Source organism: Arachis duranensis, chromosome 4 (assembly GCF_000817695.3).
Source record: "Arachis duranensis cultivar V14167 chromosome 4, aradu.V14167.gnm2.J7QH, whole genome shotgun sequence".
Lineage (NCBI taxonomy): Eukaryota > Viridiplantae > Streptophyta > Magnoliopsida > Fabales > Fabaceae > Arachis > Arachis duranensis.
The window spans coordinates 107,411,936-107,425,364 of NC_029775.3; the positions used below are offsets into that span (position 1 = coordinate 107,411,936).

The 13,429-nt window shown below is 37.3% G+C and overlaps 1 protein-coding gene across 1 annotated transcript; it reads right to left on the minus strand.

Annotated features, from left to right (window-relative positions):
* Positions 1 to 2,719: 2,719 nt before the first annotated feature.
* LOC107485629 (60S ribosomal protein L7a-2) lies at positions 2,720 to 4,934 on the minus strand. The gene is made up of 7 exons (XM_016106166.3): positions 4,828 to 4,934; positions 4,639 to 4,689; positions 4,344 to 4,545; positions 3,557 to 3,726; positions 3,329 to 3,457; positions 3,152 to 3,244; positions 2,720 to 3,056 (listed from the first exon to the last, which is right to left on the minus strand). Exons 1-7 carry the CDS (start codon positions 4,828 to 4,830, stop codon positions 2,925 to 2,927), a joined length of 780 nt encoding a protein of 259 aa, XP_015961652.1. The 5' UTR covers positions 4,831 to 4,934; the 3' UTR covers positions 2,720 to 2,924.
* Between the last annotated feature and the right edge of the window lie 8,495 nt (positions 4,935 to 13,429).

A 13,429-nucleotide genomic window follows, 5' to 3' on the forward strand; every position in this document is an offset into this window, starting at 1 on the left:
AAAAATCCCAGTGGTTTTATTGGCGTATCCCCTAACCCATACAGGGTGTCGGGGTAAGCTCTCAGCTCTTTTTCGTCTAACCCTAGCTTGTCGAAAGCAGGCTTGAAAAGGATGTCCGCCAAGCTTCCTTGGTCTACTAGGGTTCTGTGGAGATGGGCATTGGCTAGGATCATAGTTATCACCACGGGATCGTCATGCCCGGGGATTATCCCTTGCCCATCCTCTTTTGTGAATGATATAGTGGGAAGGTCGGGTGTCTCGTCCCCGACTTGGTAGACTCTTTTGAGGTGCCTTTTGCGAGAAGATTTGGTGACTCCACCTCCCGCAAATCCTCCTGAGATCATGTGGATGTGTCTCTCAGGGGTCTGCGGTGGAGGATCTCTCCTATCCATATCATCCCGCTTCCTCTTTCCATGGGTGTCCGACCTCTCCATGAGATATCTGTCAAGCCGACCTTCTCTAGCCAGCTTTTCTATCACATTTTTGAGGTCGTAACAGTCGTTGGTGGAGTGACCATATATTTTATGGTACTCGCAATACTCGCTGCGGCTTCCCCCTTTTTTATTTTTGATAGGTCTTGGGGTGGCAGCCTTTCGGTGTTGCAAATCTCTCTGTATACATCCACTATAGAAGTCTTTAGAGGAGTATAAGAGTGATATTTTCTGGGCCTTTCGAGACCGGGTTCTTCCTTCTTCCTGGCTTCCCTTTCCCTTTCTCTAGAGGAGGAAGTAGGCCCAGATCGCGAACTCGGGTCTCTTAGCTTTGCATTTTCTTCCATATTGATGTACTTTTCGGCCCTTTCTTGTACATCACTTAGGGAGACGGGGTGTCTTTTAGATATGGACTGTGAGAAGGGACCTTCTCTAAGTCCATTGACTAACCCCATTATTACTGCCTCCGTCGGCAGATCTTGAATCTCTAAACATGCCTTATTGAACTTTTCCATATAGGCTCGTAAAGATTCTCCGACCTCCTGTTTTATTCCCAGGAGGCTCGGTGCATGTTTTACTTTATCCTTTTGAATTGAGAACCTCATCAAGAACTTCCTTGAGAGGTCTTCAAAGCTGGTGATGGATCTCGGGGGAAGGCTATCAAACCACTTCATTGCTGCTTTTGATAAAGTGGTCGGGAAAGCCTTGCATCTCGTAGCGTCGGAGGCATCAGCTAGATACATCCGGCTTTTGAAGTTGCTAAGATGATGCTTTGGATCCGTAGTTCCATCATAGAGATCCATATCAGGGCTTTTGAAGTTCCTTGGAACTTTTGCCCTCATTATGTCCTCGCTGAAAGGATCTTCTCCGCCCGGGAGTTGATCTTCTCCTTCATCGCGGGAGTTCTTGAGGGAGGATTCTAGCTGCAAGAGTTTCCTTTCTAACTCTTTCCGCCGTTCCCTCTCCTCTTTAAGGTACCTTTCGGTTTCCTTTTGTCTCTCCCGCTCTTGTTCCAATTGCTCCAAGCGGCTATGGACCAATCCCATTAGTTCAGTTACATGAGGTGGTCCGCCCTTTTCTGATTCACGTCCATCTGAGGAATTTACCTTCGGATTCTTTACTCCGGAGGTGCCCTCTCTGTGTTGATCATTGTCTTCATTGCCATTGCCCATGTCTAGATTCTCTTGTTCAGAATCTGTTTCCACATGGCCTTCTTCATGGGATCTTTCCGCCATCGATGGATGATCTCTCGGGTCCCCGGCAACGGCGCCAATGTTACGGTAGGTAACCGGAGATTAATGCTAAGGATGGCGTTTGGCGGCCCAAGCGTATGATGGAGGAGAACTCCAGGTAGGTCCGCAACTCGGGAGGCTCCGTCCGACTTGTGCTCGCGTGTGAATGGGGGGTGGTACCTGCAAAGACACTCCGATGCCTAAGTTAGCAAGAGTGTAAGCAGGTCTTAGAGAGTATTGGACTTAGAGATACCTGAGGGGTGTCAGTGTATTTATAGTGGTGAGCCAATAACCACCGTTGGTGTAGTGCCGTATCTTTAGGGTGTTAACCGTCCCTATTATCTTGGAGAGGTTAAGATATGGCTTTATGAGGCGGTTAGAGAGATTTTAGGGGCGGTTACTCATTTGAATGAGTGTTCATCTGCCAGCTAATCTCACATCCGACCTCTTCAGACCAAGTCGTGAATGGCATCGACTTCTTATGTGGAAGGCGGCGCTTAGCTAGGCTTAATCCCTTAGATTAGGCCTTTTGATTGGACCTGGGCCTTAGTATTGGGTCAGGGTATGAACAATTTTTATCAGCAATAAAATAATTTAAATGCATTTTTAATAGTTATCCTAAATTAAAAATTAAAAATTAAAAATCATTAATACCTCTCAATTTTTAGTCAATAAATTTAACTAATGAATATAAAAAAAATTAAAAAAATCCTATTCAATCTTTAACAATTATCTCCAAAAGACAACCAAACCCTAAACAAAAAAAAAATCTATCACCGATACTTACACTTAAGAGACAAATCAACAATTTACCGTGTGCCAAGTAGACATATTCTATTAATCCGAAAAGAAAAGCATTGATGAGACCAACCAGTTTCACAATAATAAAAATAAAAAACCGAAAGGAAATTTCTTGTTTGTTGAAAATCTCATTATCATTTGGAGTAATTATCACGGATCATTTAAGATTTTTCATAAATTTATATAAAAGGGAACCATGAGAGAAGAGGACTAAGGGAAGGTAGAAATCGAAATATAAAGAAATGACTAATGACATCGGTTTCAAGTTTAGACCTTGTCTTGTATTAAGAATTTGGACAGCAAAAGGTAGTAATAACTGATAAGAACAAAACAATGAAATGCACAAGACAATCAAAATTTGTGTAGAGACAATTCAGCAACATATCTTCGAAAACTAACCTTGAATTTAAGTTAAAACACAAAAATGAAAATCCTAAACCAACAAAAATATATGAAGCCTCTAAGACATCCTCTGAGCAGCTTCTTTGGCAAGAAGTCTTTCCTTTGCCTTGGTTTTGGCTTGGGATTTGGAACCCATGATACCGCCACCCCACTTCTTCCTGTACTCGTCAAACTTGTCATTGAAGTTAGCCTGAAAAGAAACCAAAGCACAAATACTCTCAAGCTTATGACCTGAACAATAAAACAGCAGAAAACTAAACAAAATGAACTTGATTCAGTCTCCACCTTGATAGCCTCAAGGACTCTGCTGAACTCCAATTTGTCTTCATTCTTAACGCTTGTCAAGCACAAAACAGAAGCAGTTTTCTTATGGACAATCTGTTGTAAAAACACATAGATTAAATGAGTCAAAAAGTTTGAGATACTTAAGGGTGTTGAAACAATATACAAACATAAACTTACTGATCCCAAGCGAGCCTTGCCCTTCACAATGCAGTATGGAATTTCCATCTTCCTGCACAATGCAGGAAGCCAAACAACCAATTCAATCGGGTCCACGTCATGAGCAATCACAACCAGCTGTGCTTTGTTCTGCAAGGAACACGTAGATTAACAAGTCATTCATCACATCATGAGAAATCACTGGAAAAGAACTACAACTGTATAGTGCTAACTAATACAGAACACAACCTGCTCAATAAGGTAGGTAACATGATTGAGGCCATACTTCACAACAATTGGCTTCTTGGCCTCAACAGTTTTTCCCTCAGTTTCAGCCTGAGCCCTTTTCAAAAGCCGCTCCTTCTTCTCTGCTTTATCCTCAGGCCTATACTTGAGTAGTATCTTGAACAGGCTTGTTGCTACAAGCGACATTATAAAGGCATTAAGAGATCTTTATGATATGAGAAATGCAAACTAACGCGCATCTTGTCACAAAACCGATATACAGGAAGCAAATAAAATGAAGAACATCAAAACAAAACCTACAGTAGAATAACAAAATATCTCACAAGCAACTCACACAGTCCAAAAAACTAGCATTTTGCCACAAAGCGAGTGAGAGGAGTAACATATTCAACAATGGCACAAAATCAAAGAAAGTTCCTGAATTTCCATATGAAAATTTTGTAAGAGGCATAGTAGCTAGAATCTCGATTTAATTCTTAAAATCTTCGGTTATAACAATTTTAAATGAGTTAACAGATTTTACAAAATTTTTACTAGGTCAGACGATTTTAATGTTTAAATCTTGTTATGATTTTATCTTTTACTTTTCCGACTTCAGGTAAAATCTTTTCTCTGCCTTGACTAAGAGGTATAAAACATCACATTCAATAATTACTAATACCTCTAGGGGTTTATGGATGTAGTGCACAAAACAATCACTTCACAATAGCAATGTATATGTATCCAATAAATTAATCAATAATGCATCAGAGAAATAAATATTAGAAAAATGATTGAGTTAATGACTGACCAAGGTTCTTGTCAAGGGTTTTGGTGAACTGGTTCAAAGCTGGAGGGACCTTCAACCTCTGCTTGAGGATTCTCTTCTTCCTTTGGATTTGAACAGTCTTCGGCCACTTCACGAACCGCGTCAGGTCCCTCTTCGGCGGCAAGGCTCCACCGATCCCAAACTGCTTAGGCCGCTTCTCAAACAGCGGATTCGTAACCTTCTCCTGAATCAAATAACAATAATAATTGGAATTCAAATAATAAATTTGAAAATGGCGTATGTGAAATCGATGAAGTTAATTAGTTACTGAACGTACGGGTTTCTTCTTGGCAGCTGGAACCGGAGCTTTAACACCTCTTTTGGGGGCCTAATAATTAATAAAAACAATGACAGAAAATGGAATGAGAAAAAACTAAAAAAGATTGATCCGATTGGGGTTCAATTCATCAGATGTGGAAATAGAAAAGGGAGAGAGAAAGATAAAATGTGAGTTCAGTGTTCTCACCATAGCTACTGTGCTGCTGCGAGAGGAGGGAAGGGGAGGCGAATTCGGAACCTCTATATATGTGCAATTTAGGGTTTTGCGGAAAATAAAAAGGATTAGGAGTTCTTTTTAAAAAGTTTTTTTGGGGTATTACTTATTAGAGATAAATAATAATAATTATTATTTTTATTTTTATTTTGACGTAGGATAATATAAGTATAAATTATTAACAAAATAAAGTATGAATTAAATTTAAAAAATCTATTTATATGATATTAAGAAGAAGGATCGTTTTTGCTCCACTTGAAAGAGGTGGTGGGGCTGCTTTAAGGTGATTTTATTTTTGGTAGAAGTATTTCAAAAAATATTATCATTCTCCAAAAAATTTTTTATTTTATGTGAAAAACCAAATCAAAAAATGTGTCTTAGTTTTTTAAATTGATCTTAAAAAAGTTTATAATATATTAGATTAGGGGTTTTTCGAACATTCCTTAAGTGAGTTTGATTTTTTTTAAGAGCACTATCTAATTTATTATAAATTATCTTCTCATCATCTCTGTTTATTTTTAGAATGGAAGCAGGTTGAAGAACTTTCAACTATAGCGAAGATTGAGACAAAAAGATCCTATGTCTCTTATCTCTTTGTAATTTGTATGGAGAGATTGGCTTATCTCATAACTCATAAATTTTTTTTGAATAATTGGACTTTTGTTGCAATATTTTGAGAAGGATCTAAAATCTCTCATCTTATGTTTACTGATAATCTTTTTCTATTTTGTAAGGCAACTAAGCAACAAATCGAGATGAACATAGATGTTATGAATTCTTTTTGCAAGATTTCTGGAATAAAAGTTACCCTCAATAAGTCTAAAGCCTTTTGCTTGAAATATATTTCTTCTCAGTAGGAGAAATATTTTTACATGTTTATCTAACATTCAATTTACTAAAAATTTAAAAAATATCTTGAAATTAATTTGAATCATATCAGATCAACAGAAATTGTACTCAAGTGGTTATTGACAAAATTTAAAGGCATCTTGCTAGCTGAAAAGGGCTACTCCTTAATAAGATTGGTAGATTGTGTCTTATTAAGTCAGTCATTTCATTCATTTCTATATATTATAAGTAACTTTTTCTTCTTCCAACTTATGCTCATAATAAAATTAATTCTATTATTAGACAATTTTTATGTGTTTTGTCGATTTTTAGCAAATTGATGGTGGTTCAATTCTAATAGTCTGGGAGCGAAACCAATTCTTCTATGCGAGTACCAGTTTTTTAGAAGTGTATCAAAGCGTCTTTGATTAGACGAGTTTTGACAATGACAAAATAAAATAAATTTGTAAAGATTGATAAGTACAATTCAAAAATTAAAATTTTTAAAACAGAACAACCAAATAAATTATGAAAAGGAAAAATTGCTTGAAAAATTAAAGGAAAAGCAATAACAATAATTTAAATTAGGTGCAGAGAGATAAAATGAACAAGAAAAAAATAAAGAACATTTGAAGAATAAACTTAATTTGAAATGTTAAATTTTACAGAAGAGAAAATGAATTGAAGAAGAAAGTAGAAGGAACCCTACAGAAAATGTAACTTGATCACAAACTCAAGAAATCGCTGAGATGTAAGAATGCTTAGAGTGTTTTTCTGAATGAAAGTTCCAACCCCTATCACTAAGATTTCCTAGTATTTATAGGCTAACCTTACATAACTGATCACTAATTCATAATTACAATTTAATTTTGGTATTTTCAAATTTGAGGCACCTTCTCTCTTGGTAATCGTTCCCGCCTTATAATTGTTAGCATTCTCCATAATTTCCTCGTGCAATAAAAGCTATTAACTTCCCACTTCTGCAACTAATTCATCAGCGCTTTTCGAAGGCCTTACTCAACTCTTTAAATCGAAACCTTCCATTCGATTTAGCTCACTCAATAACAACACAATCGAAATCCACATCAGCACCAATTATCTCCAACTTCGGACTTATAAGCTTACCTTTTCGAGAACGAACCCATACTCACTTTACTTCGATTCAATTGACTATTATCGAAAAATATTTTTCCGATCAACAAATTGCCCCCTTGGATTAATGTGGTTGTCTTCAATACTATTATCGAAATAAAACACTTAATCCAAAAGACGTCAGTTTTCAAACTAATAATAATTGCCATTAAAACCCCATTACTACTGTTTCATTCGACACGTCTCCCGAGGCTTGTGCTCTCTCTCTCACTACTTCACCTTCCACACGAAGTTACTTCTATCTGTATCTCTTCTACAGTAACGGCTACAGTGATACTTTTAAATTTCATCTTTCTCACTTCATTTGAATATCTCAAATTCATTATTCTCTGAACTTTCCTCACATCAAAACTTTTTCAAAAAATCTCCAACCTTCAATTCTTCTTGGCAATGGCTGGTTCCTCCTCTCATACTGCTACTCAAGACAAAGGCAAAGGTCATGCCATCGCACCACCATCTCCACCAGCTCTTCGCATCCTTAATTAAATCAATGATGAAATTGTTGATGACCCCATCTTCAAATCAACGATAACAGGATTCTTATCCCTTTTACAATTGGTGCAGATACACATTGTTTTCTCGGGCCGATTGAAACTCTTGAAAAGGCAAACAAAAAACTTTCGTTTTTCTCAAATGCTGAAGGAGAAGATTCACTGATGAATCAAGCGTTCAACATTTCTAACATCATCAACCATAAACCTTTCCGAAACAACCAAAAAATTAAGTCTCGAGGGTTTGATTTTATAACTTGGTATCAACGCCTCGAACCCACAAAGGGTGCTTCCTGGGGAACCCTAGGAATACAAGAATTATTGAGGCTTTCTAACTTTTCACTCACTACACATCCTTGGATGATTGGAGAAGTGACCTATTTCTGGAACAGAACTACCAATAATTTCTACCTTCTTTGTGGAATGATTGGAATGTCTCTCCTTGATGTAGCTGCTATTACAGGGCTCCCAATAAATTCTCTGGACTACACTCCTGACATGCAACCTCAGCATCAATACAATATCACTTTCAGTATCCCTTACAGTGACTTCATCGCTCATAACATGGGCGAAGATGGTACAGAAATCACTAATGATGTACATGTAGCCTTTTTATTCTACTGGCTAAATGCAGTTTTGTTCTACTCTCGAAGTGTTCATATGTCAAAACTCTTCCTTCCCTTAGCTGCTCTTTTACATGAGGGAAAAGTTTTCAATTTGGCCAAACTTCTTCTCGGGCACATTTTCGACGAACTTGGCTTACTTGTCTGTGACCTCCGAGACAACAAAATAAACAACACAGGTGGTCCACTTTGGCTTCTTCAATTATGGCTAAATGCCATCTTCGAAAATTACATGATAAAACCCGTAGGGGGTAGCACTGACAAACAACACATCAAGGGTTTTCGTTTATCTGAATACAAACCCAATTTTCTAAACACCCCATTGGATGAAGATAAATTTTGGTCTGTTTTTCATCTTTTTCATTCTTGCCAAAATTTAAACAATGATCAACTCAACTTCACTCTCTTTTTACGCCGCAAATGCGGTCCTGCCTAGTTTGACCGCTTGCTCTTTCCAAACACTAATGAAGCAAGTGAACTTGCAAATCGAACTTGGGTACATCTTTTGGCAGTCCAAGTAATACTAATAGGATTGCCACAATACAAGAAGGAAAGGTTCAAAATAACCTTGTATGCTCCCCATTTAATCGCAAGACAATTGGGCTTCTCTCAAGCCATCCCAACTCCTCAACCTCGACACAGTGAACCATTCTGCCAAATCACTTTGACTTCACAGGAAGATTTCAATACTTGTCTCTCAAAAAAATCAAAAACGAAGAGACCGCTTCAACTTCTTGATTTATGAGCACAGTTCATTTATCACTAAGTCTTGTCTCGAATGGTGGACTGCTTATTACTCAAGGTATACTCATACCTTAGAAGATATTCAACAAACTGCTATTCGAACAACTGCTATTGAAAATTCTCCAAAAAGATCACATAAAAGGAAAACTGAAGCTGCTTGACCACCACCGCATAAGATCAAAAGAACTCCTACTAGGGCTTCTCGCAGAGTAATCCTCCCATTCATGACTTTACTTTCAAATTCGAAATATCATCTGAATATAACTCTTATGTATTTTATCAAAACATAATTGATCTTGGATTCTTAACAGCTAATTTTGCAATCATCAAGTGAGAGCGCGGATGAGGGTGAACCAACCAATAAAGATTCTCTCGCTGTCTCCTCTCAATCGGAAGATGCAGCCAATTCTGATCCTGGTACTCAACTAATACTAAGATCCAAAATTCCTCAGGTAACACACCTATCACTATACTATTCTCACTTAGTTTAAAATAAATCTTAAACTCATAATTTTGTACATTTTATATTAGCCCATTAATGTTGCCCAGGCCACTTCCTTCATTGGAACTCTTGATCAGTTAATCCCTCAACAGCAAAATGACCCAGAGCACTCCACATCACATGATTCAATCAATTCCTGCTCTGCGTCCACCTCTTATCCATACAACACAAGTGATTGATCTGACAGAAAATCCTCTGCAGCAATCTCCAGAAAGAACCCATCCACTTGACTCACCCTCACTCAACAATCAAGCTGCTCCAACTAAAGAGAATCAAATGGTTCCAGACTCCGATTTTGCTTCTAAAGCTGCTGACACCATAAATTCAGATTCTCTCGATCCAAGGTTGTAGAGACCCCTCCAGAATTGCAACATGATCCTTCACTCCAAACTCCTCCAGGACCAAGACCAAGAATGTCAAATGTTTCTACCACTCCAACTAGTGCTACTTTGGAAGACTTGACTTCTATTCTGAATAGAATCATCCAAGAAAACAAAGTGCCGGTGCCTATACCAATAATCTCAAGGCCTACAATATCAAGGCCTTTGATCAAGTTGGATCCTACCATTCGGGAACAACTTCGATCACTCATCAAACTCCTGGATCATCCACCTACCACCTGGGTTAATGACCCCATCCTCAACAAACTTCTAGAAGATTACTTGACTTCTTCCTTTGATCTACCAGTTAACACGCCATATTCTGCTTCACTCCAAGAGTTTAAACAGCTTCTCAATGACAGTGTTTCATCTCAATTTAAACTTCAAAAAACTGAAAACGAGGAAGTTTTAGCCAAATTAAAGATAGAAACTTGTCTTACAACTGCTCAGCCGATCTAAATCTCTCGTGAAGACTACGATCTAAAGATTTCTCATGCAATCTCTGTCCAAGCTTTTCATGATCGAGAAGAAGCAAGACTTGAGGCAGAGTTGGCTTAAATTCAAGAACAACTTGCTACCGTTCGCCAAAATCGAGCCACCCTAGCTAAACCTCTGGCTGTAACCCAACAAGAACAACATCTTCTTATTCAGAAACTTATCTCCATTAACACCGAACGGGGAGAATACGAAAAACAACTTGAGAGAATTCAAGCTGACAAGTTCAAGCAAATTGAAGTGCTTACAAGTTTGGAGAACAAAAGGGCAAAACTGCATTCTGATTTGGCTAGACTTTTAGCATCTTGAACCCTTTTTTTTTTAATTTTACTTTGTAATGGCTTTTACTTTTCAAACTTTCCATATATGTTAACTTTCTATGCTTGCCAACAATAGAAAAGTTTTAAATACTTCCCATTAATCGAATCAATCACTTTTCCTGATTCGATATCTTTAATCTGATAGGCATTTCCAGAGAACGTACCTATCACTTGAAAATGACCTTCCCAACTATTCTTTAATTCGATGATTATAACTTCGAGCGACATTTTCTTTCTATCAAATTACATTTTCCAATGCTAAAATTTGCTCTGAATCTAACTCATTCAACTCATCAAACATTGCATTCCAATAATCATCGACTGGCAAATCATTCTACTTTGATACTCTTAAAGTATTCAAATTAATTTCCAACGGTAATACTGCATTATGTCCATACACCAATTTATAAGGTGAGGTTCCTGTCGAACCTCTTGGTGAATTTCGATAAGCCCATAATACTTGATTTAAAGTCTCATTCCATGTTCGAGGCCTATTCCCGATATGCTTTTTAATCAAGCCTATCAATATCTTATTTGCTGCTTCAACTTGCCGATTAGCTAGTGCATAATAAGGAGTCAAAGTAATCATATTAATGTTTCTCGAGGCCACAAAATTTTTAATTCGCTGGCCAGTAAACATAGTTCCTTGGTCAGTACTTAAAGTCTGAGGAATTCTAAATCGATGGACAATATTTTCTTCGATAAAGTCAATTATCTCATTTTGACCAACTTCTACTAACGGGATAGCCTCAACCCATTTTGTGAAATAATCGATAGCCACCAAAATAAACTTGTGTTGTTTCGATGAAGGAGGGTGAATCAACCCAATTAGATCCAAAGCCCAACCTCTAAATGGACATGGCTTTATTATCGAATATAATTCGGCCGCTGGAATCTGTTGTATCGAACCATGTTTCTGACACCCTTGACATGCCTTCGCATAATCAATACAATCTTTTATCATCGATGGCCAGTATACATGATTGCAATATAACACACATCTCATTTTCTTTCCTGCTTGATGAGCACCACAAATTTCATTATGAACTTCACCCAAAGCGATGTTTTGATTTTCTCGACTCAGACATCTCATTAAACTTCCATCAATCCCTTTTTTTATAATTCATCAGCCAATAAAACAAAATTCATTGCTCGTAATTTTATTTTTCTATCGACTGTAATATTGGGATCTTTCAAATATTGAGCGATACCCTTTCTCCAATCAGAATCCTCCCATTCATCCATACACAACACTTCTCTTTCATTTGCTGGTATTAAAATTTGATGGATACTAGATAACTTCTTAATAGTTTCTGGACCAATTCGGTACCTTGAAGTAATTTGAGCCAACTCATTAGCAATTTCATTATGAACTCTAGGAATATGTACCAAAGACACCTTTCGAAAAGATGTTAACAATTTTCAAGCAGTTACTAAATATTTTTGTAACATCTTACTAATACATTTAAACTCCTTTGACAACTGCTTTAAAACCAACTGTGAATCCCCTAGAATTTGAACTTCTAAAGCTCCTTTGTCGATTAAAATTTCAAGACCTAAAATTAAAGCCTCATATTCGGTGACATTGTTAGAGCAATGATACTTTAATTCGAACAAAAATTCTGATGGAATACCCTCTGGTGAGATAATAAGGATTCCAACCCCTGCACCATCTTTGTGCTTAGATCCATCAAAATACAATTTCCAATAATTGACCTCTACATCAACTATATTTGTCCCCTGGTCATTCAGATCTTTTGAATTATCCATAAGAAAGTCTGCAATGACCTGTCCTTTAACAGCCTTTGTTGGGACATACTGCAAATCGAATTCCGTTAATGCTAACATCAACTTCCCCAAGCATCCCCTTAGCATAGGGAAACTAAGCATGTACTTAACAACATCAGTTTGTGCTATAACTTTCACCGATTTAGCCACCATATAATATTTTAACTTCATACAAGCATGATACAAAGACAAACATAATTTTTCAATCGGCGAATACCTTGTCTCGATATCAGTTAAGACTCGACTAAGGTAATAAACTGCCCTCTCATGCCCATCCTCACTATCTTGGGCTAACATACACCCTATAGTATCTCCAGATGCAGCGATATACAATTTTAAAGGTTCACATAGACGAACATTCGCCATAATTGGGGCTTTAGATAAATATGTCTTAGTTGAATCGAACGCTAACTGATGCTCTGTGGTCCATTCGAATTTCGAACCATTCTTTAATTTTACTAAAGGTGCAAACACCGTGTTCGATCTGAAAGATTTGAAATGAACCTTCGAAGGTAGTTAATCTTCCCCAAAATCGATTGTACCTCTTTTTTCGATTTGGGTGCAGATAAAGCTAATATTGCATCTGCTTTATTCTTATCGATAGCTATCCCCTTTTTATGAACGACAAAGCCTAAGAAATTTCCAGCCGATACCCCAAAAGCACATTTTAAAGGATTCATTTTTAATCCTTTTTTTCTCATAGTTAAAAATGCTTTTCTCAAATGGTCTATATGTTGACTTACAGAAATCGATTTGACCATTACATCATCAATATATACTTCCATAAAATTTCCAATAAATTCATGAAAATGGCATTCATTGCCCGTTGATATGTTGCTCCAGTATTTTTCAAACCAAAAGGCATAACCACCCACTCATAGGTACCTAACGCTCCATGACAACGGAAGGCAGTTTTAGCCACGTCATCTTCCATAATAAAAATTTGATTATATCATGAATAACCGTCCATGAAACTAAGGACTTCATTTTCTGCTGCAGAATCGATCAACATATCCGCAATTGGCATGAAATATTCATCTTTTGGAGTGGCGTTATTCAAATCTCGGAAATCAATGCATACCCTTAATTTTCCACTTTTCTTCATCACTGGAACTATATTCGACACCCATTCCATATAACGAGCAGTTCGAATAAATTTAGCTTTGATCAAGCGTTCTATCTCTTCCTTGATTTTCACATTAATTTCGGGAGCAAAGCGTCTAGGGGTTTGTTTCACAGGTCGAGCATTGGG

Bases quoted from the DNA above. Each gene is read 5' to 3' on its own strand.
- LOC107485629 (XM_016106166.3), bottom strand. The intron at 4,546-4,638 runs GTACGTTCAGTA...TATTTGATTCAG, and splicing joins CAGCTGCCAAGAAGAAACCC to GAGAAGGTTACGAATCCGCT. The intron at 3,727-4,343 runs GTCAGTCATTAA...TGTCGCTTGTAG, and splicing joins AACCCTTGACAAGAACCTTG to CAACAAGCCTGTTCAAGATA.